This window comes from Gobio gobio (genome assembly GCF_949357685.1).
Source record: "Gobio gobio genome assembly, chromosome: 21".
In the NCBI taxonomy this organism is placed as follows: domain Eukaryota; kingdom Metazoa; phylum Chordata; class Actinopteri; order Cypriniformes; family Gobionidae; genus Gobio; species Gobio gobio.
Genome location: NC_137117.1, coordinates 13,334,508 through 13,348,936, shown reverse-complemented (window position 1 = coordinate 13,348,936; position 14,429 = coordinate 13,334,508). Strand labels below are relative to the sequence as shown.

The 14,429-nt window shown below is 38.7% G+C and overlaps 1 protein-coding gene across 9 annotated transcripts in view; it reads left to right on the top strand.

Annotated features, from left to right (window-relative positions):
- The first annotated feature begins 1,747 nt into the window (after window positions 1–1,747).
- The window catches only part of map7b (microtubule-associated protein 7b), a 59,970-nt gene continuing 47,288 nt past the window's right edge, over window positions 1,748–14,429 (top strand). For 5 of the 9 annotated variants that reach the window (XM_079802585.1, XM_079802584.1, XM_079802581.1 and 2 more), the window contains exon 1: window positions 1,748–1,803. In XM_079802585.1, the coding sequence (XP_079658711.1) occupies window positions 1,758–1,803 (46 nt within the window). In that variant the 5' untranslated portion in view covers window positions 1,748–1,757. Of the gene's footprint in view, window positions 1,804–12,938; window positions 13,367–14,429 lie in introns of those variants that run through there. The other 4 variants (XM_079802583.1, XM_079802577.1, XM_079802578.1 and 1 more) reach the window with 3 other exon arrangements.

Genomic DNA, 14,429 nt, shown 5'->3' with positions numbered 1-14,429 from the left:
AAATATAAACAGTGAAATAATTGTAGAAAATATGAAAATATTATAATTAAAGTATATCATAATTATAAAATATTATTATAATTATAATATATTAAGTTTAATTATAAAATATTATAATTAAAATATATTTATAGATATTAAATATTTTTATTAAAATATGAGTTATATTTATTATAGTAGCCTAAATAAATAAATAACAAGTATAATAGAATAATTATAAATAGTAGAGTAACTGTAGAAAATATGAAAATTTGATTCAATAAATAAAGAATTTCCAAGGCACTCGAATGGTGTCACCCTGGCGAAGGCTTGTAAGTGTAGGTGTACTTGTCCCCTGTTTTTAAAAGAATGAGCCATGATAAATTAAAGGCTTTTTAACTTTTTCTACACCATTCGAGTGAAATTGGAAATTATTTATTTATTGAGTTGGACCATCCCTTACATCCAAAGAGCACAGAGATAAGGAATTCACACCCCGTGCAGCACAACATTTTATTATTAATTTATCAAACATTTTATACAATACAAAATAGAATAAATAATTTAAAATTCAATTCAATTAACATTTTAAAAAAAGAAAAACAATCGTAATTGAATAAAATTGATGAAAACTAAATTTCTAATTAATAATGAATCAATAATTAATTAAATTTAACTAAAGAGCTCTTGAAAAAAAAAGTCAAAACGTCTTATCGGATCTATCCAATACTGGCTGAGTAATGATATATAACTATAGTTTATTGAATTACAAAGAGGCTGAAATACTTTAGCTAACTTTATTTTGCAACATATTGCCACAATTTATATCTTTTATGTCCCTTTTTTTCTTAAAATATTTGCACTGTAACAAAAATGATGGGATCAATAAGTTATGACAACATATGTTTTTAAGTTAATTTAATTCATCAAAATAAGTTAAGCAATTTCAAGCTATACAAGATTCAACTCAAAATTGTAAGTCAGTTTAATGTAATCTAAATTGAAATGACTTGTACTTTTAAGTTGCTTTAACATAAAAATGTAAGGTTGATTTTACAGTGTACTGGATGTCATTTCTGTTTCACATAATTAGTTTTTTCTTTCAGCCAATATACCCAATTGTTGAATGTATTTACTAAGATTTCTATTGCACTCATTTGTAAGTCGCTTTGGATAAAAGCGTCTGCTAAATGACTAAATGTAAATGTAAATTTCAAGTACCATCCAAATGTAAGGGAATGCTGACATTACTGTAATAAAAGAAAAAAGAAAAAAAAGAAAGAACTAGCAAAGAGCTCTTGCAGTCGGACTATTTGCCGTCTGTTTCTATCTGTTATTCTGCACCTGTCCGCTATTTATAATAGAAAATATTAAAATTAAAATATATTTATAGATATTAAAATGTTTTATTAAAATATTAGTTATTTATTATAGTAGCCTAAATAAATAAACAGCGATTATAATATTATAAATGGTGGAATAATTGTAGAACATATGAAAGTAAAGTATTAAACCCATTTTAGTACAAAAGAAAAATAATGAATCATTTAAAATTCCAATCAATTAACATTTAAAAATGACAACAAAACATAATTGATGAAAACTAAGATTCTAATCAACAAAAATGTATGAAACTGAACATTAGCCAAAGAGCTCCTGCAGTCAGACAAGATCCGTCTGTCTATTGATCTGTCATTCTGCACCTGTCCGCTAGAGGCGCGTGACCGCTGCTTGTGTACTAAGCGCGCTCCCTAATCCTCTCATGTGACGTCGATGAAATGGCGGAGCGGGATGGAAGCGACGTCTGTCAGAGTTCCAGCCAAGGTGAGAGTTTATTTATTTAGTGTAAAGTTTGTCCTAAAGTACTATGGCTCTACCAAACGAGTGTACCAAACCCTCATCTATGTTTAAAGCTGGTCGGTTAAACTTGTCACGAAATAACACACTTTTTAACCTCAGAAGCAGCGCGAGCCGGTCAGAGGAAAGGGATTAAATCAGTAAATCAGCCTAAACGCTGAGCCAAAGCACTGCCAGCGGGTGTTTACACCAGCTTTCACGAAGAAAACACAATTTTTTTATGTGACACGGACTCTGTTTAATTATTTTAAACGCGTTTTAATGCCGTTGAAGCAGTTTTGAGCGCAGCACCTGTTACGTACGTGCGCGCGAGCGAGTGTTTACGCGTACACATCTGATGCGACGGAGTTTTATTTCTGTGGTGTTTTACTTGTGTTGTTGTGTTTGTACAGTCAGATTGATAAAAGTCAGATTGTATCGTCCTGTCGTAATGTGTGTGTTGTTAAGTATTCAGTTGAGTGAATCACGTTGTCTGTACAATTGTAGATTACCCTGCCCAGGTCATCTTCATACCCGTCTTATTATCTACTTTAAAATTGTTTTATTCGTCTTAATCCTGGTGACTAAAATGTCCGAGCCCATATCACGTTTTGAAAATAAAGATGAGACTTGCAATGTGAAAAATGAGAACTTGCTAGAAATGGAAAGTAAAATATAGGATTAAAAATGTTACTGGTTTGATATGACGGTTTGTTTTTGACTAGTTTTGTGTCTGCATTAAGTCAGTTAATCATATTAGATTATGATGACTAGTCAGTTTTGGTCAGGCAGATATTTGTCCATTTCTAGATTCAGGCGACCCTATATCTAATTCTGTTGATTAACAGAGATATTACATTCCCGGTTTCAAACTCCCCAGTTTTTCCCCTCAGTGGATTGGATTTTAGGCACAGACAACAACAGTGTTTCTGGTTAAAGTGTAAGGTTACTACTGTCTTTCTTGGGGCTGGAGGGGCAAAGATCAGATTCCTGAGCCTCCTTCTGTGTTATGAGCTGAGAAAAATAAGACAGAGAGATTGAGGGATAGACTGTAGGTGCAGAAAGTGCGTTTTGTTTTATAGATAGATCAATGTGGTAAAGATATTTGGTTATTTTAAGATTATCAACATCAGCTCATAACCATACTTGCTTTGCTGATCAATATAAGCGTTAAAGGCACAATATGTACGATTTTTGGATAAAAAAAAAAAAAAATAGTGAACTGTGTTATATATTTTGTTGACTTGTGTACTCACATTATCTCAGATGTTTCTAAGAATGTTTAAATCCAGAGAAATAAGCCTTTTTTTTTTTCAGGACACCGACCGTGCATTGGCTATCGGTGACGCCATGACCGCTTTAGGCCGGTGTATTTTTTAGCGTGTATTTTTTCCGGCACCCGTGTCCGATTAATCGAAAAATAATCGAAACGGAAATTCAGAATCTCTAACCGATGTATTTTCTCATGTAGGTTATTTCGGTTTTAGTCACGTGACTCCGCCCCGTCAGTCACATCAAGTGCAGTTTGCAGGCACACAGAAGGTGTTTCTCAATGTCAAGGATCCTTCCTCTGTAGGACTAGTCCTTCCAAGTCACTTCCTTCAGAGGCTAGGCGAGGCTCCTCTTTAGCATGCGGAGAACAAGTAAATGGAACAGGCTTGCAAGTGCGCGTCAGCCTCATTACGTCAGTGAAAAGGTCCGTTAGCCATCAATAACGTCATTTGTATAATATCAATATGGTTGTAATTTGTACTGGCATTTAAAAGTTAAACTTTACTTATATTTACTACGGTTATAACAAATGTTTGGTAACGTAAATACTTACACTTGAAAGCATATTGCCCCGTTAACGCTCCGACTCCGCCAACTTCCGATATTTTGTATTTTTTGAACAAGATAGCAAAGCTGCGCGCATAGGATTGTGGGTGATTTGAGAACGCTAAGTGCGCGAAGTCTATTCGTAAGCATCCTTTCCTGTATATGGCATATTTTTCGAACAAAGGACTCAGACCTTGGTTGAAATTCCGAGGATCCTCGACATTGGAACAGCCCTTCGGCGGACGTCGATGACGTAGCATCCTCGGAATTCTGGCTTCCAAGGATCCTTCCTTGACATTGAGAAACGCCTAGAGATGCAGGAGCAGTTATCTTTGTTTATAGATGCTCAGAATCACTATAGTAACTGCATGTTTAACACAGTTTATACAGGTCAGTTAATTGCTGTTCTTATAGCCTATACGCGCTGCCCCACACACACACACACACACACAGACACACACAGACGACGCGCACAAGCCCCGAAGCCAGATCGCTTTTACTTTCGTCCTCATAAAGTTTGTCAAGTAAATGCGTTAAAAGGCTTGAACATTTAAAGCGATTGTACACTATTAAAAAAACGAAACAATACGGAAAACTTCTCCGCTCAGCTTTTTTCAGTGACACAGAGCCGAGCCGTGTCGCGTCTCTGACAACACGCGCGCCCTGAAGGCAGACCTCTCACCTGCGTCCTCACAAAGCTTTGTCATTTGTATGTGTTTTAAGGCCTGCCAGTTTGAACATTAAAGCGATTTTCGACCTTCAGATGTGTATTATGTTGAACTAATGCCTGATATATTGTGACAAACAAACACTCAGACAGAAGCTCACACTAACATGACGATCACGCAGAGAGCAGAGCAGAAACGCAGTGTCAACGCCATCCTGTGACTAAAGTAAAGTCACTGAAGTAGCAGAAACTCAACCGTAATAGGCATAGATGTTAATACCTTTGAAGTAAGTACAAACCACAGCTTCATAATGAATAGAGACAGTAAGAGTAATTCACACACCATCACTCTCTCATTAATGCATTCAGATAAATGTAATGTAGGCCTATGTGTTAATTTATCTGTATCTGATTTGCAACAAACAGAAATCTGCCCCATAGACAATAACTGCTGAAAGTGAACCGTTTCCTTCAAGTATTTTAAAATCACAAAGAAATGCACTTTTTCATTAGAAAAAAAAAATCCACTTTTAATTGTAGAAAATATTTACAGTAAAAACATTATCGGGAACTTATGAGGGCAAAAAATGGAAAGCAAAAAAAAAAGCAGAATAAGAATAATTCATTAATTGTAATCGAGGTAAAATTTTCAATTAATCAAGGTTTTTATTTTTGGTCAAATTGTTACAGCCCTACACCAGAGAGAGACACTTAATTATATTATGTTTTATCAGGCAAGGGAACAACTGTTTGGACACATTTATAGACAGAAAACTAATTATTGTTATATAACTCAACACGTTTAGTCTTATTGTTTAAATCTCGTTTTCTTGATTTACCGCGCTTACCATGTTTTACCATGCCTAATATTGAGCTAGCTCACTGCAGTGCGAACAAGTGTCTCGTAGTAGCCGCCAAGCGAATACACAGAGTAGCATTATAACATAACTTTCAACACACTCAAATGTATCTAATATGATAAAACAGCGCTGCGTTACCCCACACACGCTTGACCGGAAGAAGCGGAAGCGACGGCTGTGGCGTAATAAAAGTTCCACTGTGTCGCGCTTGTCTCTCATTAGCAATCACTCCAGAGGCCATGTTGCGCTCCCACAGCACTCGGCCCTGCTCTGCTTCATACTACAGTAATGTTAATAATCCCATTCATGAACAGGATTTCTCCCTGTGTCCTGTCCCACCGGCTGTGAGGTGAAGACGACAACTCCCAAGAGTCCGCGCTCAATCTCGGCATCATCAAGCTACGCCTTTGTTTTGAATAGGTGACCACTAGCGGTGAAAAATTACATATTGTGTCTTTAAAGGGTTAGTTGAACCAAAAAATTAATTATCTATCCCATAATTGACTCCCCCCTCAAGAGATCCTAGGTGTATGACTTTCTTCTTTCAGCCAAACACAATAGGAGTCATATTTAAAAATATCCTTCTAAGCTTTATAATGGGGTTTTGAAGGCCAAAAAAGCGCATCCATCATAAAATTACATTTTATGACACTCTTCTGGCAGAAGAGTGACCTTTGACCCGACGCGTGATGTAGGATGTAGGAGTAGTGTAAGTTTAGGTGGGAGGACTGTGCTTCTGTGTTCGTCAGTGCATCAGGTCAGAGGTCACTCTTCAGCCGGAACTAGACTCGCCTACAGCAGTTACCGGAAGCCAGTGATTTAAAGTTATAAAGTTTATAAAGTTATAAATATAGGTATTTTTCTTACAAAAATGCATCACTTTGCTTCAGAAGGCCCCAGAGTCGTATGAATTACTTTTACGATGGATTAGCTTTTTTTGGGCTTCAAAAAAATGGTGCTAAGCTGTGCAGAGAATATTATTTAATATAACTCGTATTGTGTTTGTCTGAAAGAAGAAAGTCATATACACCTGCTACTAGGATGGCTTGAGGGTGAGTCAATTATGGGATTCATTTTCATTTTTGGGTGAACTAACCCTTTAACTATCCCTTCTGTTGTGTATACAATTTGCAGTTTCATTTTTCAGATGTTTTTTGTAAATTTCTAGTAAAGATTATGTGTATTAGGGCATAATCGAATGGAACAAAGCATTTGTTTTAGTAATATGACTGAAACATGAGATGTAGGTGATGCTGCATCCTTTTCAATGAGAAGCTCTGATGACGGCTGAATATTTGAATGAGTTAGCATGTAAATTAATCAGACCTTAGAGTGTTTAAGGCACATTTTTGCATTGATTTGCTCAGTACAGTAAGAAATGAGAGTAGATGACACATGAGTATACATGCATTTTCAATGTTGCCAGATTTACTAACAGCTTGCGCCAGCGCAAAACCCTGGTTTGGCGTTTAAAAAAACTATTGTCAGGATTTACTAAAGACACGCAGTGATAAATTAGCGCTGAAAGCCATGGACAGGGTTTTTTTGTGCTGACCTTATTGCATATGCATTTGTTGGTGTTTCCCTTTCAGACGCAAACGATTGCCAATTTACTGGTGTTTGTGCCATTATTTACCACCCAAAAAAAGGACGTCCTAAACCAGATGCTAACTGCTCGATTGCGCTGGTCATTATGAAAATGATCCGACTGTGTCTGTGCTTTAATTTGCATAGATCACGCGCAGAACTTTCCACTCCCATCTGTGCTTTTATGGGATTGCGCTCTCACGCTAATTTGCCCTGTTTAGTAAATCTAGCCCATAATCTGTAATGGCCATGCAGTTCATCTGCAGATCATTTAGCTGTTAACCTCACTTTCAGCATTTGAAAACTGTATTTAATGGTTGCCAGTAAAGATGGACGGTAATCATTACACAAATCTGTTTGCTTATGCCGTTTTATGGATTCAGTACACATGCATTTATCGACTATTGGCTTATTCGTGCAACGTGCATTGACGATTAGTGCTACAGTGCATGTTAAGTGTCTCCTGTACAGGTGGATGTGTTAAATACCACATATCACACATGAGTTGCTTAACCGAATATGTGGGAATAATTCTGCATATAATTTACTTATAATAGTGGTATAGTGGATTAAAGTAGAAGTAGGATTTACAGTTGAAATCATTAGTGGTTGTAGTCGATTGTGCACTGTTAAATGTGTGTAAAAAAAGGATCAGATTACTGTATTTCATGACTGCATAGAAGTTTTGTGTTTGTGTGTGAGAGTCATATATGATGCTTTCAGTTTGCAGTAGGTCAGGGGTTGATCTTTACGTGTCATTCACCTGTTGGCTGTAAACTGACTATCATTCATAAACACACACACCCTTATCCACTGGCAGTAAAGAGTGGGACACAGGAAATTACTTTTTTGATGGATGCAGTATTTTTTAGACTTATTCAAAAAAACATAGTTCTTTTAATGAATTGCAAAAGTTGTCTCGTTAGTCATTTGTTTGGGAATCGGACTGTTTGGTTTTGCAGGCAGCCAGCAAATACAACACAATGGGAGGATGTTGTCGTACCCAATCCTTTTGTCTCATCACATTCAATTTGAGCAAACTCGCAGCTCTTTTGATGTTCAAACACTGTTAGATGACTAGGCGATCATCCCGACCCATCCCTAGTTTGAGCATCATTTGTGCTGAGAGCCGCATCTAGTGTTTAAACTACAATGTGAAACACACCACTTCTCACTGCTAAAGGTGCGGTCACATTAGCGGCATATTGGTACAATTTTGCTGGCAAAAAGGTCCATTGTGTGAAGCAAAGCTCACAAAGAAATCTCTTTTAAAACAAGCAGCTTTCTGTGGTCATCCCTCCCTAGTCTGTGTATTTGTTTGAGGAGCGTATGTGTTGAAAGGGTGAAATATTTCCAGATGCAGATTTCATAACGAGTTCAACTTAATTTGGTCATGAAGATCTGCGTTGGACTTGGTAAATCTTTCGCCCTCACGCAACATTCCCAATTCTCCTGATTCCCATATTGAAATGACTGGATTTCATCTGCAAAAATCAAACCGGTGAATGTGACTGCACCTTAGGACTGTTGTCCCAGTTCAGACATATCAATACTAGCTCACATATGCTCTCAAACAGTTTGTGAGCTGTGCCTCATACAATGGTCCTTTTTGCTAGCAAAATTTTGCCAATATGTCGCAAAAACACCTTTTTGCTGTGTTCACACCAAACGCGAATAGAGCGTCAAAATCATGTCTACCGCATTTAGTTGGACGCTTCAACATTTTCCATTCACGTGTCCACAGCGAATTGGACGCGCGTATAAATCGAGCGTTTGAAGCGAAATGGCGCATGGCGCTCCAGGAGAAATATGTCATAAAACACCACTCTGGCTGCGTTCACACTGCAGGCTGAAACGACCCAATTCCGATTTTTTTGCCCTTATGCGACCTGTATCTGATCTTTTCATGACAGTCTGAACGACACAGATCCGATCTTTTCAAATGCGACCCAGGCCACTTGGGTATGTGGTCCAAATCCGATACATATCCGATCTTTTGAAATGCGTCTTCAGTCTGAACTGCCAGGTCACATGTATCCGACCCGCACGTCGTTGATACGCGACAAACGTCATCATTGTAACTCCCGTTCCTTACTCCAGTCCAGTGGTGGCGGTAATGCACAAGAAATAGTTGCTAACCGCCAATAAAAGAAGAAGTACGCACCTGTTGCTAGCCAATACACTCCAACTCCAACGCGTTTCTGCACTGTTATGGGCCGCCGCAGACGTGTCTCTTCCCGTGACAAAGTTAGTTGAAGGCGCTCGCAAACATAATTGAAGGTGGATCTGGTCATTCTGAAGTTACTGACGAATTCGGTATCAGTAAAGCCACTCACATCAGTATCCCACCACTCCTGGCTGCGACTCCGCACACACACGTTTCTCTGTACCGACGTTGCTACCACTGCTCCACAAAACGCCATGGCCAAAAACCTTGCTCTCCTCCTCTTTTTTAATTTTCTTCTTAACATGAGAAGGTTGTAATGGTGCTGGCTCCGTTGCGAAAATAACTTTAATAAAGCTAAACGAACTCCAATGCTGACACCCATATTTGGCTACTTCCGTAAACAACAAGTGACGTCGTTGACCGTTGAGTACTCTTCTGCGCATGCGGGTCACTTCTGGGTCATTTCACGTTCACACAGGAGATCACAAAAGGTCGCATTTAATTGGAAATGTGAACGGCCTTGCAAAAAAAATCACATTTTTTCAAAAAATCGGAATTGAGCATTAAGCCCTGCAGTGTGAACACAGCCTCTGCCTCTTTTCATTTTCATTAATAATATATATTAAACATTAATAGCCACACAAATGTGGTCCAGGCAACTCCTACATTATCTTCACAGTTGTCAAATTCACGTCATTCGCGTGAACGAGGCGGAAACGCATCTATCGCGCCGCAAGTCCTCCAGACGCGCGTCAACGTGCCTTTCCATTAACACTGCAATCACTCGCTCCTGACGCTCTATTCGCGTTTGGTGTGAACGCAGCATTAGCAGTAAGAAGTGTGCTTTTACATTGTAGTATGGGCTATAGGCCTAATTCATCTCTTTCCGGTCCATATTATTCCACTATTAAGAATAAGCGTGCTCCGATTGATCGGGCGCTGATCGTTATCGGCCAATAATAACTTGATCTGTGGTCTCTCTAAAGGCCGATCAGAAGAGCCGATCAGATGACTCAACTCGCAAGACAATTTTTCTGTGCGCAGCAAAAATTGCTTCACTACATTCAGCGGTCTGGCAGTTCTACCAGGTGTCTGAAAAGGACAGTACATTTGTAACGTCCTTGCGGAGACATTGCAATGACAGCAACTCTACAGCAATGACTAGGGATGGGTATCGAGAACTGGTTCCATTTTAGAGCCGGTTCCAAATTTCCTCAGAACCGGTGATTCAATATGAAACACTCATTTCGGTTCTGTTGTTCCTGTGTGCATTTTATTGTGATTTTTAAAACCATTAAATCTCAAGACTGCCTCTTTGTCGCCATCTCTGTTTGAAATCTGCAATTGCAGTTATTTGCAGAGTTATCATCGTTACGTGGGTTGTGCGTCGGCGTGGATGGATTTAATGTTTTGAGGAGTGTGTGCGGCTTGCTGTCCGCACTGGTGTGGATACTGTACTTCAGAATCACATATTCTACGTCTTTGAAGTATGACCAAAATAAGAACTGGAAAATGTCATCTGAACAAGTAACAACTTTTGTTCCGACCAACTGAGAAAAAAAACACATTACAATAAATCACGCTACCAACGGTGATTAAATCTAACAATCGCTTGGCTCACATCACATCAAACCATGAAAATTATTATTATCGTTATACTTTGTTCTCTCATTGTTAACGTTAACAACATCAGCATTGCGTGACTACGTGTATTTAGTGTGTATTAGCGTTACCTTTAGATTTCAATTTCTGTACAGTCTAAACTTTAGCTTTTGACTAAGGGTGAATCTCCAGTTGTCACCGATTGTCGTTTGGGTTGCATGTGTAACAGTATATTGGGTCTGCGCATTCGGCCTTAAAGTGACAGCAGCCCAATATTCCTGCTGCCGTCTGTGTCATTAAAGGGGTGGTTGATTATGATTTCACTTTTATAATTTCACTTAGTGTGTAATGTTGCTGTTTGAGCATAAACAATATTTGCAAAGTTACGATGCTCAAAGTTCAAAGCAAAGGGAGATATTTTCTTTTAAAGAAATTGCTTTTTAAAGGATTAGTTCACTTTTAAATAAACCTTTGCTGATAATTTACTCACCCCCATGTCATCCAAGATGTCCATGTCTTTCTTTCTGCAGTCGAAAATAAATTAAGGTTTTGGATGAAAACAGTCCAGGATTTTTCTCCATATAATGGGCCCCAAACGGTTCAAGGTCCAAATGACAGTTTCAGTACAGCTTCAAAGGGCTTTAAACGATACCAAACGACGAATAAGGGTCTTATCTAGCGAAACGATCAGTTTCTGCGAGAAACCGAGCAGTTTTTATGCTATTATTATACCTCTTTTCAGATGAACGTGATCATCTCTGAGCTAAGCCATAACTTCCGCTAGGTGAGGTCAAAATACGAGCATGGTCATAGATATATCGATCGTAGATGCCTCATTCTATTGATCCGTACAAGCGCTAATAAGGTATCTACGAATACATCTATGACCACGCTCGTATTTTGACCTCACTTAGCGGAAATTATGGCTGAGCTCAGAGATGATCACGTTCGTCTGAAAAGAGGTAAAATAATAGCATAAATACTGCTCGGTTTAGATAAGACCCTTATTCATCATCTGGTATCGTTTAAAGCCCTTTGAAGCTGCACTGAAACTGTCATTTGGACCTTGAACCGTTTGGAGCCCATTGAAGTCCATTATATGGAGAAAAATCCTGGACTGTTTTTATCTGAAACCTTAATTTCTTTTCGACTGCAGAAAGAAAGACATGGACATCTTGGATGACATGGGGGTGAGTAAATTATCAGCAAAAGTTTATTTAAAAGAGAACTAATCCTTTAAGGACTACAAAGAACGGCTGGTAGGGACTACACAAGCGTCCTCCTGGGTTAGTGACATCACTAACCCTGAAATTTACATAAACCCTGCCCACGGGAACACACAACAAAGGGGGTGAGATTATCATGACAGAATATGCTAATCAATGACTTGAAGATAGTTAACTCCACATCAGCTACATAAATGGTTAGAAAAAACTAACCATTCAGAAACGTCCTGTCTCATTCTACATGTTGGCACTTCTTCTTGAGTCTCTCCATCATTGTCCGACTCCGGTTTGAATATAAAAGGCTGAACAGTTTCATTGCCTGTCTGCATGAGGTTATAAGAGCTGATAACTGAGATCTTGAAGCTCCGCCCCCTGAGCTGCAGCTCATTTGCATTTAAAGGGACACTAACACAAAAACAGCATGTTTTTGCTCACCCTCAGAAAGTGACAATTTAAACATGCTATAAAAATTATCTGTGGGGTATTTTGAGCTAAAACTTCACATACACACTCTGGGGACACTTATTTTACATATTGTAAAAAGGGGCAATCAACCACTCGTTTAATGTTAATCAAACAGCAAAAGACAAAGAAAAAAATCACTTGCTGCTCTTTAGGAGATTTAGTAGGGTTAATCTATATTTAATTATACAGTGAAGACAGTGTAGTGTTGTTTTACATGTGATTATTTTCTGTTGATAAGGACTTTTCTGTTTTTTAAATGTTTTATTATTATTTATTTCACATGAATATTTGCTAAACTCTAAGCTGTTCCTACAAGAGAGGGAATGGATTAGGAATAGCCTGCGCATGTTTCTTGCCAATAAATAATGAGTTGTCAATTCATGATACTTTCTCATCTCTTAATATTTTATATACTTAAAATACATTGGTGTTAAGAATAGTTGGCCTATTATTTCTTTCAGTGATCAGACCCAAAAATCCTGATCGGAGTGCCCTTACCCTCTCTGTGTGCCTTAGCTGTGTCATGGTGTCTGTTAATCCGCTGGCTCACCTTGCTGGTCTTCATACTGAATATTTCAGTAGGAAACATAGGACTGTGTGTGTGTGTGTGTGTGTGAGAGGCAGTATTTCAGTGCATTTGTCAGTCTGTGGTACTTTCTCGATTAGGGCCAGAGAGAGAGAGAGAGAGAGAGAGAGAGAGAGAGAGAGAGAGAGAGAGTGTGAGTAAGACAGACCTATAGAGAGACAGTGGCAGCATCAGCAACTAGAGCAGCCGTGTCTCTCAGGCTTAAGGAGGAAGAGAGCTGGCCGTTTTTGTGGATTACTGGAGCGTCAGTAAAGCTGGGCTGGACTGGAAGGAGTTTTTGCTCATCTCTTTCTCTCCCTTCATTCTGTCTTGCTTCATTTTGCAGCTCTTACTGTGTCTGTCACTCTTCCTACTGCATGCCGTATCATGTGGGAACATTCAGAGGAGATGTGTGGGGTGTTAGCTGTTAGCAGCCCTGGGTACTGAGAGACACAGACAGAGGAGAAGAGGGGAGGATGCCGGCCCCCCTCAGGATGAGGAGGGGGGCCTGCAGGTCAGCTATCCCATCTCTCTCCACCATCGCTGAGGAAGAGGAGGGACAGCGCAGTCGCAAGAGACGCAGGAAAGGAGGAGGTATGTGGGAGGTCAGGGTAGGAAAGATTAAAAAAGCTCTCTGGGGTTTTGCTCTCAGGGGTGCTAAGCTAATACTTGGCCTATTAAGAGGGTTTGTTTGCATATCAGCTTTTGTTGTTGTTTTAGTTGTTGGTAAAAGTTGTTGTTTTTGACTTTGAACTGGTTGGTAGGATCACATAACGGCATAGCAGTGCAGGGTTAAAGATGTGTGAATATTTATTATATTAACAAAAAGTTGATTTTAAAATGGTGAAACTTGAAACAGTGACCAGTTACATCATCTCAAACTGTGTTTCTCAACCCTGGTCCTGAAGGACCCCAAACACTGGACATTTAAAATGTCCTCCTCCTCTTTCTGACACACCCATTTCAGGTCCTGGAGTTTCATCTAATGAGCTGATGAGTTGAATCAGATGTGTTTTTGATTATGGAGACAAAGAAAATGTGTAGTGTCAGGGGTCGTTCAGGGGCAGGGTTGAGAAACGCTGATCTAAAATATGTATATTTAGTCTCTGTAAATTTGAGTCTAGATAAAAACCCCAAAGTGCATACAATTGAAAATCTCTTGAGAGTCCTGATTCATGTGTGTAATGAAAGTGGGGCCTTAAAACTCAGTTGCTAATGCCATCAGATAGTTTCTTTTAGGTTTGTGTCTCTGTCAGCATTGGCAATTGTTTTAGTCTATGGCTGTGTGTCAAAACTTAAGTGAGCTATCAGCCTAGACAGCATTTTTGGACATCATGGATGTGAAAGGCAATCTAGTTGGGCAGCTCACAAGGTTTGGAGGATAGAGGTAGACTGATAGTGGATTTTACTGATAACTATAACTAGGTTGGACCGCACTGGCCTATAGCCGATTAACTAACTGAGAATGGATATAATGATAAAATGGATACTGAACGAAAACAAACACAAAACTCCAGTAATATAGTACTTAATTTAAAAACAGAAACAAAACCGTGCTGAACCATGAACATGTATTGCACTTATTAAATGAAATAAATATATATTTATAAATATTAATATATTAATTTTACCCAAGCGTCAACCTCCCGCAGTTTCT